The sequence below is a fragment of the Symphalangus syndactylus genome, chromosome 19 (genome assembly GCF_028878055.3).
Source record: "Symphalangus syndactylus isolate Jambi chromosome 19, NHGRI_mSymSyn1-v2.1_pri, whole genome shotgun sequence".
Taxonomy (NCBI): Eukaryota; Metazoa; Chordata; class Mammalia; order Primates; family Hylobatidae; genus Symphalangus; species Symphalangus syndactylus.
This window is the reverse complement of record NC_072434.2, coordinates 18067717-18086742: the sequence shown is the minus strand read 5'-3', so window position 1 is coordinate 18086742 and position 19026 is coordinate 18067717. Positions and strand designations below refer to the sequence as shown.

Here is a 19026-nt window from a genome sequence, read left to right as displayed (position 1 = left end):
ACCCAGGTCCACAGCATGTGCTCTCCTGCGCCGCCTGGTGGTTTTCTGGGGAAGCGTGAGGTTTTAAAAAGCACATGATGGTCCAAATGGCTTCTTATTTCATCCATTTAATCATTCGTTCATTTTTTCATCCATCCATATATCGATCCCTCTCACAGCTTCGAGGATCTGCTATGTTTTAGGTACTATGATCGATTCGAAGAATAGAACAGTAAACAAGACAGGGTACCTTCCCTTACAAAAAAGCTTTCATTTTCACAGGGGAGATAGACAAGTGGCTTTTGGAATGAATACAAAGTGAAATGTGCCATAATGGGGGAAGTAAAGTGTGTACAGGAGCACAGATGAAGGACACATATGTCATACCTGGCAAATACTAACGAGAGAGGGCAGACACAGAGTGTTCTAGACCAGAGCTTAATGGTGCAATAGTCAGTAAGCAAGACCAAGCATGATGTACCGAGGGAGCTGGTAGAAGAGCAGTCTTGGCTGGAACACAGGATGCAAGGGAGGGATGAGCAGTGAGCTAGCAGAGGGGATGCATTATGCAGGGCCTCTGAGCCATGTCAAGGACACTACCTTTAACTCCCAAGCAGCAGTGAGCTATTGAGAGTTACACTAGGGGAGTAGCACATTTCTGTTTGCCTTTACAAATAACAGCTTTGGTTATGAGTGGAGAGTAAATCAGAGGGGCATATCACACTGCATCCCATAAATGTGTACAATTATTATGTGTCAGTTAAAAATAATAAAGTAAAAAACAAACCACGGCAGGGAAAGTGGACGTGGAGAGACCACTTAGGAAGCTGTTGCGGTAACTCTGGCATGAAATGTTGGTGATCAAAACCAAGGTGGTGACCGTGGGAAAGGAGGCAAGTGGATGGAGTCCAGAAATACACACAAAGTTGAGGGTTGGTGCTGGGCCCAGCTTCTAGGAAAGAAACTGCAAAAATGTGAATAAGAATCCTTTAGTTTGCCCCATATCCTGGCACAGGGGAGGACCCTTGTCCTATTGTGATAATCAGTGACCTGCTTTTTGCTCCAGGTCTCCAGAAGGATGGCCTTGTCTCCCAGGATCTCTCGCCCTCTCAGAGAGCAAGCACTGGAGTCCTGTTCTAATCTTCTGCACCCTCAGTCAGGGTGGATGGGAGATGGTACATGTGCACAATTGAGAGTGGACTTCAATTTGCTGCCAAATAATATAGGAGCAGGAGAATGATGTGTCCATCTGATAGGTAGCTATGAATCTAGGAAAACTGGAGGAATTCTGGAGAAGCCACCTCCTGCCTTCCTCTTTGCCTTGGCACCACAGTAGAATAGCAAACTGGACCAATTTTTTAAAGTGTATGTTTCAGAACCTCAGGCAATCTTAAAGCACTGTATTTGAGTCTCAGCTGTAGGCCATTCTTGCTCTTCTCTTTCTAGAGGAGGAGAAGAAAAGTTTGTCTCTAAGGATCCATTCTAGGTTCCTTGGACAACCATTTTTAACACCATCCCTGTAAGCCCTGGAATGATTTCTTGTGCTTGAGGATGAACACCAAACCATTATAAATGTTGTTTACCAACCACCTGAAGCCCACTTCTTCCTGGTCATCGTCTCACCACTGCCATTATCTATAAAGGGACAATATCAGGGACCACTGTACCTTAGCTGCACAAAATACTTGCAGAAATCATTCATTTTTCTGCAAAAATGACAAAAAGTCCTTTGTGCGCCAAGTCTTCACCTATCTAACCCATGATCCCCAGTCCTGCCAATGTCACCCTGCCCCCTTTGTCCTGGGATCAAAGGACATCAGTGCTATCTCATCTCTGTGCCTCTACCGCAAATATGCTCAACCCCAGGCACACTCAGCACATGTGGTTCAGAGAGGCTGTGAGACTGGTGCATTTCTTACCAGATCGGTGCATGGCACATTCTGGTTGCTGGGCCTGCAGGCCAATAGGCCAGTGTTTGTTTTCATAACTGTTCTTTGCAGAGTTGCCCTTCGTTCTCTAACAGTGGTTTTCAGCTGGGGGTTTTGCCCTTCAGGGAACAATTGCCAATGTCTGGAGACATTTCTGATTGGTAGTGGTGAAGGGGGGTGGGCTGTACTGTCTTCTAGTGGGTAGAGGTCAGAGATGCTGCTAAACATCTTACAATACCCAGGATAGTTCCCCACGCCAAGAATTGTTCAGTCCAACCTGTCAATAGTGTTGAGGTTAAGAAACCCTGCTCTATCTAGAACATTACTCTGTGACCAAGGGGGCCCTTGGGTCCTCCAAAGCCCTGTAGGATTGCTAGAGCAAACCACAAGTTCATGAAAAACCCACTTGCTCTTATGTTTCTTTCCACAGCTGTGCTCTGTCCGGGAGGCCCAGTTAAAGCGGCTCAAGGTGACAAGACCCCGAGTGCTGGGGAGCAGGGAGCGGGGCCGGGTGCCGAGGATGGCCAGGCAGCCACCGCCACCCTGGGTCCATGCAGCCTTCCTCCTCTGCCTCCTCAGTCTTGGCGGAGCCATCGAAATTCCTATGGATCGTGAGTCCTGCCCCATCCTCTTCTCTTTTCCTCCTGATTTTGGGCAGAGGGGTGGGAGGGGAGGGAAGGTCAGAGGAAAGTTCAGATCATTCAGAGAAGGTTGAGGAGAGGGGAAGCAGTGGATTCTGAGATTCAGAGCTGGGTTTCTCTCCAAAGAATTGACACGGGCTCATGTTTGGAAGTTTGAGACTGTATGTTGCAGAGCCAGTTTCTCAGGGCTGTGGCTGAGCTGATGCTTGGGGCGCCTGGAGCCAGCGGAGTGGGACCAGAGGTGGCGGAGTTTGGGATTCTGAGTGCCACTCTGCTCACCTCTCCAGGTCCTCTGTGGTCTTGACTTGCCCATAAAAGCAGTTTCCAGGGTCAAGTGTGATGGACCAGTTCTTACTTGCCTTTCTAATGTCTGATATATTCAAATCCACACCCTTCGGGCCCTCTTGGCCGGAGTAATCAGGAGGACACAGGCCTGGGAAGGGCTGGGAGCAGAATTATCTTTGCAAAAGACGTGGCTAAATGAGACATTAAAATAGAGCCCCATTATCATGCTGCATGGGAGAACCAGGCATGGATTCCTTCTCATTGTTTTCAACTTTCCCGCAGTAAAGATAAAAAGTAAAATCGCTGTCATTCTGTTTCTCATGGAGGGGGCATTATTTGACCATCAGAATCATAAAGTAAGGGGCTTAAAATGCAAATCTAACGGCCATGTCTCCACCAACCGTATCTGTTGCTGCATTCATCAATGGCCCATGTATTGGCAGCCAAGCTCCTCAGCCCTGCCATTAGGTGTGTGCCACCTTTACCACAACTCTGACACTTCTGGCAAAATGTCTTAGCATCGCTAAGATGTGAGCATGCCATCTCTGACCCCTGTTCCTTGTGTCAAGGAACAGAGGGGACCCACATGACACCAACATTGGCTTGGGCTCTCTCCAGTTAACAGATGTCTGGGGATGGGGGCAGGAGAGTAATACAAACTCTAAAAAGTCCTCCCTGAGCTCTCCAAAGCCAGACCCCTGGTCCTGGAGTTAGCATAGTTTGGAGAAGAGTTGGAGGTATCTCAGCCCTCCTGGCACCCTACTTCACCCATAATAGCTGCCCCAGAGGAGGGGACTCTTTGGATGATAGAACACCAGTAGTAACTGTAAGTCAGACCCAGAGGTAAGATGGGCAAAGCCCCTGCTGCCCTCCCAATACCCCCAGGCATGTGGACTTGAATGTATGTGTGCATATGTATGCATGCCCACACACGTGTGCACGTGCACAGGGAGGGAGGGAGGAGAGGAGAGTTGTGAAAGGACCTGTTCCCGTGGTAACTGTCTGCGCGGCTGGCTCGAGGAGAGTTTCTCATTAACAGTCCCAGGCAGACAGTCTAATAAGGAGCCTGGTAAGGCCAAGTCCCCGGAGGGAGAGTGTGCAGAGGAAATTGGGTTATCAGGGAAGTGGTGAAGGCTCATTTCTCTTCTGCCACTTCTCCTCTCTCACTCACCTGCTGCTTTGATCCCTGGGGCCAGTGGGTGAGGGGTCCCACCAGGTGAGCCTATAAATAGATGGCTTTGGTGTCTATCTTAAGAATCTGGACTTCTAAAGCTCTACAGGAAACGGAGACACAGCAGACACCCCAAGCAGTCAGGCTCTCCAAAGCCCCACGTGTAGGGTAGAGCTGAGCGTGCCCTGATCTCCCCACCATCTCCCCATTCCAGTGTCCCTGGGATGACCCCCACCCCACGTTGTGTTCACGGAAACTCAAGCCTTTGCTAGCTTAGAGTCGCACAGCAAATGGGCAGTGGAATCAAAGAAGAACCCAAGTCTCTTGACCCCCAAATTTGGGACCTGATATGTCCCACCCCTACCTGCCTCCTTTGAGTCCTTCTCCTTGGAAACCGCTGGAATCACAGGTGTCATGCACCAGGGAGAGAGCTAAGTGCTGCCCGTGCCTCATCGCACATGGTTCTGGCAGGTAACCCTCAACATAGGTTTTATCCTTAGCCTGCGGGTTAGAGACAAGGAAGCGACAGAGCCGGGATAGGACCACAGCGCTTCTCTGATGGAGAGGGAAGTCCTTCTGCAACGCCATTCCAGACACCCTGGCTGTGTCGGGGCGGGAGACCCAGGCTGCCCGGAGCATGCCCCACACACATGGCACCTCCCCGGTTGCTGCAGGTCCAATGGCCCTGACAACGTGTCCAAAAAGAGTCTGCAGAAACTGAACACACTTCCCCAGGTGGCCACCAAAGATGACAAGGGATGAGGGGGCAGGTCCTGGCACTTTATGGCTGAGGCCATCTCCTGGGCCTCCTGTACTGCTGGGCTGGAAGGTGGTGGTCATGCACTGCGAAATCGGCATTTCTGGCAATTTCTATAGAAACAAGTTAAAGCATCTGGCCTTCCTCTGCAAGTGGATGAACACCAACCCTTCCCGAGGCCCCCACCATTCCCGGGCCTCCAGCCGCCTTTTTTGGCAGACCCTACGGGGCAGGCTACCCCACAAGACCCAGCGATGCCAGGCCTCCCTGGACTGCTTCATGGTGTTTGATGGGATCCCACCGCCCCGACACGAAAAAGTGGATGGTGATCCCTGCTGCCCTCAAGGCTGAGCATCTGAAGCCCACGAGAAAGTCTGCTTGCCTGGGGCACCTGTCTCATGAGGTTGGCTGGAAGTACCAGGCAGTGATAGCCACCCTGGAGGAAAAGAGGAGGGAAAAGGCCAAGATCCACTACCAAAAGAAACAGCAGCAGAAACAGGCCCAAAAGAACGGGGAGAAGAAAATCGCAAGTCCACAGAGGTCCTCAAGACCCATGGGCTTCTGGTCTGAGTCCATAAAGACTGTTTATTCCTCAAAAACAAACAAACAGAAAAAAGAAGCTGAATGCAAGACAGCAGGCCAGCCCTTCAGAGAGGCCCCGGCTGCCCTGAGAAGAGGCTGTCCTCGGCGGGTCTCTCTTTCTCGCTGGGCCCAGCACCACAGACCTCTCATGTGTGCTGAGCTGAGCCCACCCTCCATCCAGCCCTGGGCTGAAGGAAGATCAGGCATTCTTAACGTTCTTGCCCTGCCAGGTGTTCCTTCTAGTCGTTTGCCCCTTCAGCGGACATTATCGTGTCTCGAGGGCGGGGGCACTGCTTCTATTCTGGAGAGGCTGGGCGCCGCAGGCCTCCTGGAGCAGAGCCCCGGACTGCTGCACAATCCCTCATTGAAGACCCAGCCTCCAGCTCTCACTGCTGTGCCAGCAAAGTCACACGCACCCCTCCCACCCATCCCCTCCCTCCCTCCCTCCTTCCCTCCCTATCCAGCCCCAAGGAGAACAGTATGACCTTTGAAAAAAGCCAAGGGTCGCCTCATCAACCGGAGTGAGTTTGCCAAAAAGTGAGTCTGCTGGCCCTTCTGTCCCTGGCCCTGCATCAGGGGACAGCATTTTCCTCCCAGGAGTGACAGAAACAATTCCTCCCCACCTTCATCACAAATAACGCTGCAGGATGGTCTCAACTCACATGCACGCTCTCACACATACATGCACATTCACACATACACTCACGCTCATGCTCACACCTGCTCACTCATGCACACCCACACCCACTCACACGCACACCCTCACATATCCTCACATGCTCACACTCATGCACACTCACACATGCCCCCACATACCCATATGCGCTCACACTCCCACTCACACACACCTCAATCACATGCACTCACATGCTCCATCTCCTGAGGGATGGGTGCCAGGGGTCGTAGGTATCAGAGCCAGGGAAAGAAAAGAGGCACACTAGTAAAGAAACCTTGCAGACCGAGCAGGCGTCTGTCTCACTCCCTGCAGAGCTGGGCTGGAAGAGCTGTGGAATTCACTTTCCACTGCTCCATAGAAGGCGAGTGGTGTGACACTGGGTGGGAGCTTTATCACCCTCATCCCTAGATAAGCTGTCCCCACTGTCTTCTCCCTGTGGCAGCTTGTCTTCTGGGTTGGCTCTGTCCCTGTAAGAAATTCCTTAGTAGCACAGTGGTGGCTGCAGATGCCATCCCTTTAGTCAAGTGGATTCTCCAGAGGCCCCTGGCCTGGTAGTATGGGGGCTGGGGACAGCATCCAACCAGCTCTTGCTGCCCTGAGAGTCTCCAGCACCCACAGTCTCCCCTCTCACTCACCTTTCTCCAGAATGTCAAGGAGAGCAGAGTCCTGAGGCCCCAGCTGGCTCGCTCACCTCTCTGGCCAAGGATAGATTTGTTAAAAAAAAAACCTCTGGACTGGGCACTGGGAGAGCTGGTTCTCCTTCTAGCTCTGCAGCAAACTTCCTGTATCGTCTTAGCCAAGACACTTCTTCCTTGGATCTGGAGATTCCCTGGACAATGTCTAGGGCTCTTTCCATTGAGTCAGCCTTTGATTCTATAAAAGAGAGGCTTGAAGTCTTGAATAGGCAAAGGAGGTCCCTTGTCAGGCTTGCTAACCAGGGTGAGACCCCAAAAATGTCCTGAATGAAGAAGCTAAGGGCCTGGGCTAAGGGCCAAGGGGAGTGGGTCCCAGTGACAGCCCTGCCTCTCCTAAGAATGGCCCCTTCTCCCCGCCCAAGCCAACTGGCATTCATCTTTCTAGAGTTACCTTTTTTGGGGCCCTGGCAAGAATATCACATATGGGTGAAGATGCTGCAGAGACGAGCTCCGGGGAGCATGTGTTCAGAAGCCATAGATTTTTGCTTTCCCCCTGGAGTTTTCATTCCTTTGTCTCCTGCCCAGGCAGCCCTGGGCAAATAAAGCAAATGTCTCTTCAGTTCTCTAGGGGCCACACGAAATCATTATTTTGGATCTTTTCATGTCTTAGTCTCAAGACTTTCCTTCATGCATAGCATGTACAGCAGGGCCCTTGTCCTGCCACACTCTGCCCTTCCTCTCGGGTCTCTCTTCCCTCCCCTGCTGTGGCTCTTCCTGCACCCCTTGTTCTGAGCTTAACTCTGGCTTCTCCAGGCTGCCCTCTCTAAGACCCCAGAATCCTCGCCACGTCTCACTCAAGCCAAGTAGGAAGGCTTCAAGGTCACCATGGCTTTGCCCTGATGCTGGCAGCTCGCAACTCCCCACAAGGAGCCCTCACTCTGAAAAAGTCAGCCTGTAACAACAGTACAATAGTCTGCACCTGCATGAAATGAGAATGCCATGTTACTTTCTGATATATTCATCAGGAAAAGACATTTTAAAGTCACAGCAACACATGTTCTCTTTTCTGCACATTTTAAACAAGACCTTGTCCCCACAAAAAGCACACCATCTAAAACCTTCCTATCCAGAGTGTGGTTCACACACCGCCAGCCTGGCATTGCCCGAGCACTTGTCAGAAAGGCAGAGTCCCAGGCCCCACCCCAACCCAACTGAATCAGAACCTGCATTTTAACCAGCCCCCAGGTGATGCATGTTAAAATTTGAGAAGCCCAGACCTCAGATACATACACCCACCTGCACAGGAGCACACCTATATGAGCACATGCACACTTCAGGTAGGAACTGGGGGAGATTTGTGCCACCTGCCTCCTTACCTTCTTTGTGAAAAGCACAGAAAGGAGCTGTAGCCTCTGCTTCATCCCTGGAGCCTCCCATTGAGAAGCATGATTTCTACAGGGCAATGTACCATGAATAGAAGCAATGTACCACGGAAGGGGCATTTGCCTCTAGAGTCTTTCATAGGATGGGAAAGGAGGAGATGCCAAGGAGAGAAGGTGTTGTGGGAGAAGTGAGGCCTTGGAGCTTTGCCCTGCAGCAGTGGTTCCGATCCACTCCCTTCCTGGCACCTATCTTGCCCTCAGCCTCTCCTGTTCACTGTTGGCTGAGGAGCCCACTTCCCTCAGTGGCATCAGATGGAGGGAAATACCTTCAGGGCCTCTTTCAAGCAGCATTGTCACTTTGGGACATGTGGACTTCCTGGTGACATTGTCCTTTGATCAGAGCCAGTCTTTCTGCCCAACTCTGTGGTTTTGGTCACCCGGGGGAGGCGTCACCTTCTATATAAGGCACTCACTGGGTCCGTTCCCCAACCCTGCTTGGTTCTTGCACTGAGCTCTGCAGCCAGGAGGAGAGAGCCCTGTGCTCAGCGCCCTCTCCAGGCACACCCCGCCCATTCCCTGTGTGCTGGGGCGTGAGGACTCCTGGGCGGTTGTGTGCATAATGATGTTCTTCTTTTCTCCCTCTCCAATGCTAACCTGTTGGAACTAACAGCAAGCATTCAGAATGAGCGTAAGTGCCCTGCGTGCCTCTCTGTGCCTGTGCCTGTACCTGTGCCTCTGGGAGGTGGGAGGGAGGAATGAGGCATGAGGTGATACCTGGGAGTTAGTGGCCTGCTGGGACTTCCGCTGGGGCCTCTTCACACCAGAGCCCTGTAGTGAGGTATCGTACTGAGGGGGAAGGAAGGAGGCTTGCCTGCAGCATTCTCTTGCTGGGAAAGACAGAAGGGCACGTGGTAAGAAGAGGGTCATTGGATCGAAGCTCATGTGCACCACAGCTGTTTCCCCATCCTCCAGTGGCTGGCACAGGACCCCAGGGTAGAACACTGGCACTTGGGACCTAGAAGGGGAGGATCTGGGAAGTTCTTGGGGACTGAAGGCCCTCTCTGCCCTAGTCTCACCATAGTTTGGCCATTTGTTGAGCCTCCAGTGCTCAGAACCACCATGACCACTAAGTTCTGAAAATCTAGCTGCTTTTTCTTCCTTTATTCATTCAACAGACATTTATCAAAAACTATTGTGCACTGTATGTTGTGCTAAGCATTGTAATGTAAGGATGAGTAAACTAAAAGTCTGGCCTTCAGTTTCTCCTCGGGATGCTATGGGTTTTTTGTTTTTTTTTTTTTTTTTGGAGTCTCGCTCTGTCGCGCAGGCTGGAGTACAGTGGCACAGTCTGGGCTCACTGCAGCCTCAGCCTCCTGGATTCAAGTGATTCTCCTGCCTCAGCCTCCCGAGTAACTGGGGTTACAGGTACTCACCACCATGCCCGGCTAATTTTTTTTTTTTTTTTTTTACTTTTAGTAGAGATGGGGTTTTACCATGTTGGCCAGGCTGGTCTTGAACTCCTGACCTCAGAAAATCCACCCGCCTCAGCCTCCCAAAGTGCTGGGATTACAGGTGTGAGCCACCGTGCCTGGCCTATGGGATTTTTTTTTTTTTTTTTTTTTTGAGACAGAGTCTCGCTCTGTCGCCCAGGCTGGAGTGCAGTGGCGCGATCTCGGCTCACTGCAAGCTCCGCTTCCTGGGTTCATGTCATTCTTCTACCTCAGCCTCCCAAGTAGTTGGGACTACAGGCACCCTCCACCACGCCCAGCTAATTTTTTGTATTTTTTGGTAGAGACGGGGTTTCACCGTGTTAGCCAGGATGGTCTCGATCTCCTGACCTCGTGATCCACCCACTTCTGCCTCCTAAAGTGTTAGGATTACAGGCATGAGCCACCGCGCCCGGCTGCCTATGGGATCTTTTTAAAGGGATTCTTCTTATGCTTAATCTTTGACACCCACCTTCTTTCCTATGGCACCATTTAAGGAGCTAGGGCTCTAGAATGAGGCCCTGTTCACTGCCCCCCACACCCCACCCACCTGCCTGCTTGCATGTGTGGGTCATGAAGCTCTTCATCTCAGCTGTTCCCCAAGCTGGACCCCAGGGAGGTCCCTGCAGCCCTGACCATGCTCCCTGTGCACTGTTGCAGTGACGCAGCCACCAACCATCACCAAGCAGTCAGTGAAGGATCACATCGTGGATCCCCGTGATAACATCCTGATTGAGTGTGAAGCAAAAGGGAACCCTGCCCCCAGGTGAGTGGAGGGGAAAAAGTGCATTGAAACCACCCGCTTGCCTCTGGGCCTGATGATAACCAAGGCAAATGAGGCAGCTGGAAAATTAGACTCATCCATTCCAAAAAATTTCCATTAGGCACCTACTAGGTGGAAGGCATAATTGAGGTACTAGGAAATTTTGCCAATAAGGAAACTGGAGACCAGAAAACAAGTGGCTTAAGTTCACACCAAAAGCCAGGACTGGATGTTCAGTTTTCTGACTTTCCATATAACATTCTTTCCTCCACCCTGTGTTCCCATCATCTGCCCCACATTTAGCTTATAGGAAGTTCCTCTTCCAAGCCAACTCAAGTCTTCCATTCTGAGCATGCCTCTACCTCTTTATGTGCTCATTAAGACCAAATAAGATGTCAACAGACATGAATTAAAAGCCTGTTGTGTGTGTCCGGGCTCTGTATTAGGTTCTGTTACTCACGTTGTCTTGTTCGAACACCTAGCAGTGCTCTGGGGAAGGACCAATGTCCTTATGAAGAGGAGGGAAAACAGAGATACAGAGGTCCAAGGTTACCCAGCTGGAAAGGGGCAGAACCCAGATTTAAACTCATGCTTCTGACCCCCCAAAGCCAGATTCATTTCTACCAAATGATAAGCATCGGAGACATGGCAGACGTTATTATCCACCCCCATCCCTATCCTCAAAGTAGCATCCACAGACTGAGCCTTTCAGGAGCCTCATGCAAGATTCAGACTCAGATGTGACAGGACCCCATCTAGGGTGTGTCTGTCAGCAGGAGAAATGAGGCCAAGCAGAGGCAGCCAGTTATGCAGCAGCTTTATTCTGGGCCCCTCGGTTTGCATAAGACAGTCTCGAACCCAGAGCTCTGAGCCTGGGAACGAGCAGGAACTCCCTCGCTGGCCATGGGAGTCACCCTGAAGGGTTAGTCAGGGTAGTGGTAACCTCGCTTGCTTCTGTGGTTTGGTCTTTCCCCCATGGTTCCTTTGCAGGGACAATGATCCTGTGGCACTGAGCAGCCCCTGCTGTTCCAGCTGCTCCTGCTTTCCCTGCTTCTTTTACAAGTTAGGTGGTGGGCATCTGAGGATGTGAGGCCCTGACTGCAGTTCCCAGGAGGAGCAGAGGGGGCCATTCTAGTGCTCTTCACCAGTGGCTCAATTCTACTAGGCTGCCATTTCTTTAAAAGCTGCCACTCTTTTTTTTTTTTTTTTTTTTTTTTGAAATAGAGTCTCACTCTGTCGCCCAGGCTGGAGTGCAGTGGCGCAATCTTGGCTCACTGCAAGCTCCACCTCCTGGGTTCATGCCATTCTCCTGCCTCAGCCTCCCGAGTAGCTGGGACTACAGGTGCCCACCACCACACTCGGCTAATTTTTTGTATTTTTAGTAGAGACGGGGTTTCACCGTGTTAGCCAGGATGGTCTCGATCTCCTAACCTCGTAATCTGCCTGCCTTGGCCTCCCAAAGTGCTGGGATTACAGGCGAGCCACTGCACCCGGCCAAAAGCTGCCACTCTTGGGCTACAGGGCATGGTCACTGCTATATAATCTGTACTCACTGAGCAGGGCACAAATAACCTAAGCCATTTCACTTTGGCTTTAAAATGGGTTGTAAAATTAAGGCGGTAGGAGGAGCAGAGCCAGCTCCCTGATGTGTTTAGGTTGGGTGGAGTATGAATTTAAGTTTGCATTCCTAGTGGGAGGTTGGAAATGTCCTGGGGTGGAAGAAGTGGCAGATTCTAGATTCTAGAAATGAAAATGTCTCCTCAATGATGTATTTAACATAACCCCCTAGTAGCTACTTGAGTACCTAACACTTAGAGCCACGAGTCCCAGTCTTAGGTGGGTAGAAATACTAATGTCAGGTCCCTGCCCTGGACAGTCACCTGGGTGGGACCTGGGACTTTGCATTTTATTGAGCTCTCCAGATGGTTCTTCTGCTCAGCCAGGCTGAGACCTGTTGGTATAGAGGTGCCACGATGGGACTGAGAGAGGGAATTTTGGTACTGAGCCAGGAATTAGGGATCTGAAATCTGCCTGGAGCCCAGAGCCCACCCCATTTGTCTTGGTTGCCCCTGCTCCCCACTCTCCATAGCTTCCACTGGACACGAAATAGCAGATTCTTCAACATTGCCAAGGACCCCCGGGTGTCCATGAGGAGGAGGTCTGGAACCCTGGTGATTGACTTCCGCAGTGGCGGGCGGCCGGAGGAATATGAGGGGGAGTATCAGTGCTTCGCCCGCAACAAATTTGGCACGGCCCTGTCCAATAGGATCCGCCTGCAGGTGTCTAGTGAGTAGCATGGGGCAGGGCTGAAATGCCCTGCTCCAGGGTAAATGGAGAGTGGGAGGTGTGGAAGGCCATTCCAGAAGGGCTGCCCCTGCCCTTGGCCTGCAGATGCCTTGGTGTTCTCTATGCATCTTCCCCAACTCAGAATGATTCCCTGGAAAGGAAGCTCCCAAAGCTTCCTTTTGAAGTTGTTGTCTGCAACAATTGCATTGGCCACTGTGGACACAGGAGAGGGGAAAGGAGGGGATCCTTTGAAGATGCCTCCCTTCTCCTGCTTCTCAAGGGCAGCCCCTCGAGTAGGCTCATGTGCCCTGTCCCTCTCTCTTGCTCCCTCCTTGTCCAGGTGCCCCTTCTGTTTCTCCTCCTTACATGCCTGCCTCTGACCCTGCTCCTTGCCCCCGGCCCAGCCATCACCCTCATTTTATCCTCTTTGTCCACTTCTCTCCAGAATCTCCTCTATGGCCCAAGGAAAACCTAGACCCTGTCGTGGTCCAAGAGGGCGCTCCTCTGACTCTCCAGTGCAACCCCCCACCTGGACTTCCATCCCCGGTCATCTTCTGGATGAGCAGCTGTGAGTCTTGAGAGCCTGGTGTTGTGTTTCTATCTTAACCTTAGGGAGTGGGGTGGATGTGTTAAATGGCAGGGGGGGGCTTGCCCAAGCTAGAAGATCTTGATTTGTGAGAAGCAGATGCAATGTGGCAACCAGGCTGAGAACACAGGCTCTGCAGACAGAGGCTGCTTGGGCTTATTTTCTAGCCTGGCTGCTGTGTGATCTTGAGCAAATTGCTTACATCTCTGGGCCTCAGTTTCCTCTTCTGGAAAAAACAGAGCTAATCATAGTACTTATCTAATGGGATTATTATAAGAATAAATAGGTCAATACGTCCAAAGTGCTTAGAACAGGGCCAGACACACAGTAAGCACTTGGTAACATGATAATGAAAATGAAGAGCAAGACAGAGGGGATTAGAGGAGAAGAGAAGAAATGGTTTTTCCAATTGGCCAGTTGAAAGTGGTTGATACCAAACCACCTCTTTCAATTATTGGCCGATCTGGATATACTCTGATTCGCTCTTCTGGTAGGAGGAAGGGTGAATGGGGAATTGCAACCTTTCATAACGGAGTGATGGGGAGATAGGGTATCTGGAGCAGGGACAGAGTGACATCATTCAGCGATTGTTCTGGCTCAATTTTGGACTGAGGCTCATTCATCCTCTCCTGACCTCAGTTCCTTCCCATGTTTTTAATTTAAATAAAAGGAGAAGCATTAATAAAAGTAAATGGAAAACTGCTATCTCTCTGTGTGTCCTTCTGGCTTCCTGTCTTCCCTCCCTTCCCACCTACCTGTCTGCCTCCTCTCCCCCTCCTTCCATCCCTCCTTCCCCATCTATCCAGCCATCCATCAACCTATATCTTCACCTACCTACCTGCCAGTCATCCATCCTTCTATCTATCCCTGAATTCTTAGCAGCCTACTTTGAAAAGAGGCTGTCCTGTTGATGAGGCAGCATTGTAAGTTATTTTGCAGGTTGAGGATTGTGCTCAATCACTGTCTCTCACTTCCCCCATCACAGTGCCCATTAGTGGGGAAGACTGCCTGGCCACAGTCTGCTGGCCTCATTTGTTAATTCACAGTTCAACCTCCCCTCTCTCATCTCTCCCACATCACATTCACCACCAAGTTGTGTTTACTCTGCCTCCCAAGTAGATCCTAGACCCTTCTCTTCTTTCCATCCTCACTGACATCCCCCCTGCCCCGGCCACCATCAGTTTTTCTGTAGGTTACAAGAATTATCCATAACAGGCCTCCCTGGTCTTTCTGAAAATGTGATAGTTAATTGATAGTTTCATTCATCTGCTTAAAGCCTTTCGTTGGCTCCTCCATCACCTCAAAATAACGGTCCAGATCCCTTTCGCTGGCACCGAGTCCCCTTCCAGGTCTGGCCCTCTGCCTCTCCAGCCCTTGTCTCACCTCATCCACTTACACCACTGAGTGGGCTATGTACTCTTAGCCTTTAGCACACACTCTTCCAGCTCCTTAGAAACCTCAGCTCTTCTGTCTTTTCTGCTGGTATAAGATATGCAGGCTTCAAGGCTCAGCTTAGGACCCCCTTGAATGCATTGGGTTCTTTTCTGCAGTTAATCCCCTTCTAACTGGTGTGTTCTGCTCACCACGCTGCATTGCAATTGTTTATTTATCTGCTGTCTCTTCTACTAAACTGGAAGTTATTTGAGGGCAGTAACAATCTTGCCCATCTTTCACCAGCACCTAGCACAGTGCCTGGCACATAGTAGGCCTACAGTAAATCAGGAATGGTTTGAAGAGCTGACCAGCCCATTTTGGGGAAGTTGGCATCATTAACCTTGTGCTTTAAGAAATGGTGACTTAAAAAACAATTGTGGGGATAGGAAGGAGATAGCTGTGAGTAGTCAGCTTTAGGTATATTCTAACTAACCTAACAGCCTGGAAACCTGGTCTTTTGAATTTACATCAGATACAGCACTTGGAAAAAAAAAAAGAAAGAAAAGAAAATACAGTCAACATTTTCAGACACTCCAATGATATCATTGATCAGACATTTTCATATTTTCACATCTCTAAAATTGAAAGGCCTCTTAAATCTGATGATGTACGTCCAATGACGTACATTGGCATATATCTTACAGTTATAATCAGTAGTGCTTTCTTCTTAGGAATAAAAAACAAAGGTATACATTATAATTGATTACATTTTTATTAAATGCAGCCAAGCCAAGTTCAATTTCATTTAATTCAGCAAACTGTTGAGTGCCTCCTATATGCCGAGTCCTAAGACAGGTGCTGGGGCATAAGATGAACAGATCGTGGTCCCTGGCCTCAGAGTGCTCTCACTGCTAGCTTGAGAATTTGAACCTTGGGGAGCACCTGAAGGCTTGTGTTCCTTCTGCTGGTCCCACGGCCAGTGAGATCTTTTGTGGCGTGAACAGGAAAGAGAAAAGTGTGGTCATAGAACATGGACATGGTAGGCAGGCAGGTCTGCACCTAAAATCCTGCTCTCCTCTCTGCCTTTGCAATGCTGGACACATTACCTCCTCTGCTTTCTGATCTGTAAAATGGGAATAAGCCATACTTCAGAGTTGAGAGGATTAGACCAAGTAATGTCAAGCTCTTGGTCGCCACCTGACCCTCTGTAAAGTGTTCTATCGCCACGACTGCAGTGGTAATGATTATTGTTATTACTACTAACCTGCTGCTGTACCTCTGCTTTCTTATAGCCATGGAGCCCATCACCCAAGACAAACGTGTCTCTCAGGGCCATAACGGAGACCTATACTTCTCCAACGTGATGCTGCAGGACATGCAGACCGACTACAGTTGCAACGCCCGCTTCCACTTCACCCACACCATCCAGCAGAAGAACCCTTTCACCCTCAAGGTCCTCACCAGTAAGTGCAGACCCCTGTCCCGGGGCTGGGGGCCAAAGAAAGAAGCCCACTGACCCCACCCAGCCCTAGGTACCTGAGTCTAGGGGGAGACTTGTCCTTGAGGCTGACCCAGATATCCTTCCAGCTCATGGTGCCTGAGCCACTTCAGCTGCTCTTAAACGATCTCTCTCGATGGTGAAACCTTGAGTTAAACTTGGTCCTACTCTAAGTCAATCCTTCTCAAATTCTGGTGGGAATCAGAATCACCTTAGAACCTGGCAGCGTACCCAGAAACAGCCTATCGCACCTTAACAGCCCTGAGCCTCTTTGTTCTTTATGAGCCCTCCAAGCAATTCAAGTGCACCCCAGAGTTTGAGAACCACTGCTTCCAATGGTCATCTAGAACCCCTCTCTGGACACAGCTTGATTATTTCTTTTATTTCTTCCCATTGTTTGGTTATCTTTATTTGTGTAAGAAACTCATAGCAGAAAATATGAAAATTAGTGCAGACACCAAAATAAATTTTATTTGATTCTGTAATATGTATATGCTGAACCATATGGAATCGCTATGTTTGTAAGTTGCAGGCTTATGTTTTAGTTTTATTTGTTTCCGTTTCTATTCCCTGATTCTGTTTGGCTGGTACAAAAGCAAATCAGCATTTCCCGACCCATTATAGTGTTGGTGGCTCTCCTTTGAGGAGAGAGAGAAGCTTAGTCAGAAATGTTCTTCTTGGCAAGGACAAGGCAGCCTAGAGCTTTTGCTGCAAAGTCTTAGCCCACTCAGGACGTTGGAAGTTGTCTATGTTGTTGTACACCATGGATTTGTAACACGCCTTCCATAAAGGAGCCCCCCAAAAAACAGACCTTAGTCTGACTCATGCTGTGAGTGTTGTTTTCGATGCTCTGGACAGCAAGGATTGTCAGGGAGGCCAGTAGAGGGCACATGTGGGTGCTGGCAGTTTGCAAAGGTCAGAGAAAATAGGCTGACCCTGGCTTCCTGGAGCCCCTGCAGAGGTGGTGGACAATGGCTCCCCAGGTGGGTGTGGGTCAGGAGAGGTTCTGGCAAGATCACTTCTCATTCAGGACAGGTAGGGGGTGTGACCATTAGCGTTCTCTTCCTTCCTCCTCATCCCTGCTGATGATGGAGGCAGGTGGTCCTGAGAGCCAACCATGGCACAGAGGTGGATCCAAAAGGAAGCAGCTTCCTTTTTTCTTCCCCTTCTCATGTTTTCTTTTTTTTTTCTTTCACCTTTTCATTTTCTTCCCTTTTCTTTTTCACTTGCTTATTTCTCCTCCCTCTTTCTTTTTCTTTCTTCTTTTCCTTCTCTCCGTTCTGTCTTGGAACTCCATTCTGCCCTCTTCTAATCACCGCCTCCTGCCTCTGCAATGTCCCCAAGCACTGATCTGCGCTGGTGCTGGGCTGCAGAAGGTGGTAGCCGGCAGGTTGCCTGACACCTGCAGCAAGCCCCTCGCGTTCCTGGCAGGGTGACCTGGCTTCACTCTGCTTGCTCCCCCGTCCCTGACTTTCTCATTCCTGACGCAAGCCCAGGGAGAGCCCTTGGAGGAGAAAGTTGGTTTGTCTGCAGTGTCTCCTCGGTCCACATCAGGGTGACTGCCTGCCAACTGGCTGAGCTGGGGAGGACAGTGTAGTCTGCCCAGGACCTCGGAGTGGTCTCAGCAGCCAGGACAGAACTAACAGCATTGGCAGGGGGAGGAGCAGGGATGTCAAAAACAAGATAAGATGCTCGCTGAGCTGAGCCTGGACAGCCGTCAGCATCACCACCGGGGCCCCTCTCTCCTTGCCCGGACGACGGTGGAAATCGGCCTGCTGCTTTTGGAACTGAGTCAGTTGACCTTCTGCCATCCTGGGCAGAGCCCATCACTGTCACACAGAGTAGAGCAGAGGCCAAGAGACTGAGGTGGTGAAGAGTCTTTCTCTGTAGAATTAACTAACTTCCTCTGCAGTTAGAGATTTAAACAACGTGTAGAAGTTGGACTTTCCAGAAACACTCTTTTCTCTACCAGAAGAAGTAAGAGATGTTTGTTAGTGCTTCATTTCTGGGTCCTCTATTCCACTGAAAACTCTTTCCTCCGAATGGCAGAGAAACCCCCTAGGTGATTGGAACAGAGCCCCATCAGCTTCCTGGAGTTCTCCCAGGGGCAGCTCTGGCTGGGAGCAAGTTGTGGGCATCTGAGCCAGCCCAGAATTGGACACAGTTGCTTAAAATAGCACAGTGGTGCTCTCTCTACTTTCCTGTCTGGAGAGGACACAGGCTTTTTCTTGTACCTTCAGAACCAGGTCTGGGGTGGGAGGCAAAGCAGGCAGGGGCAGCTTCAAAGGCCCTATTCTCACCAGGCACTCCTGTCACAGTTTGCCCATTTGGGAAGAAATAAATCTCATCATGTCCCATTTTTATTACCTGCATTGAAGGAAGTTGAGAATGGTATATAATGCAAAATACTGGGTAATCTGAAATCATTTTCAAAACCTGGAATGCAGTCAAAGATAAGCAGTGGAGTTGGGCTACAGAGCTGGGCCCATCCCACTTTGCCCATGCTGTAACAGGTGCTGGGTGCGTCCTGATGCAATAAGAGGCAACTGTGGTAAGCAAGGAGGGTCCTCCCTGAGGCAGACACCAGAGCACACCCCTTCTTCCCCCAGTGTCTAAATGACATTCTTGGAGCAGTCAAAGAAGTTTCCCTGAATTTCTCACATGTGCTCCAGAATTCACAAACCGTGAGGTCAGTTCTGGGTGTGGGTGACTTCTCTGGAGAGAGATAGGTTGCATTTCACCTGGTGACATGGGAGCATGAAGGAAGGGCCCTATCATCTGTATGTGCCACCATCCACCCCGAGGAGAGGAACAGAGTTGCCTCCCAAGCCCAGCTGCAGCCCCCACCTGCCCTTGGGCCACCCCATCTCTTCGTTACATTGTGGATTAGTTCCTGCCTTTAGCTCCAGATGGACCCAAGCAGACTTCCCAAACAGCCTGGGTCTTTACAACAAACCCCATCTTAAGAGACAGTTTTGAATAATGAAAATCTTCCT

The 19026-nt window shown here is 50.2% G+C and overlaps 2 protein-coding genes and 1 pseudogene across 14 annotated transcripts in view; 2 read left to right on the top strand and 1 right to left on the bottom strand.

Moving 5' to 3' along the window:
• Positions 1-19026, bottom strand: part of RBBP5 (RB binding protein 5, histone lysine methyltransferase complex subunit) — a 216952-nt gene that overhangs the window by 29013 nt on the left and 168913 nt on the right. The window lies entirely within an intron of this gene.
• Positions 1-19026, top strand: part of NFASC (neurofascin) — a 195875-nt gene that overhangs the window by 114804 nt on the left and 62045 nt on the right. For 7 of the 13 annotated variants that reach the window (XM_055235344.1, XM_055235343.1, XM_055235356.2 and 4 more), the window contains exons 3-8: positions 2338-2518; positions 8707-8724; positions 10184-10289; positions 12376-12572; positions 13018-13140; positions 15825-15995. In XM_055235344.1, coding sequence (XP_055091319.1) covers positions 2338-2518; positions 8707-8724; positions 10184-10289; positions 12376-12572; positions 13018-13140; positions 15825-15995 — 796 coding nt within the window. The remainder of the gene's footprint in view (positions 1-2337; positions 2519-8706; positions 8725-10183; positions 10290-12375; positions 12573-13017; positions 13141-15824; positions 15996-19026) is intronic. The other 6 variants (XM_055235353.1, XM_055235348.1, XM_055235347.1 and 3 more) reach the window with 1 other exon arrangement.
• On the top strand, positions 4322-5410 carry LOC129458919 (large ribosomal subunit protein uL13-like; annotated as a pseudogene).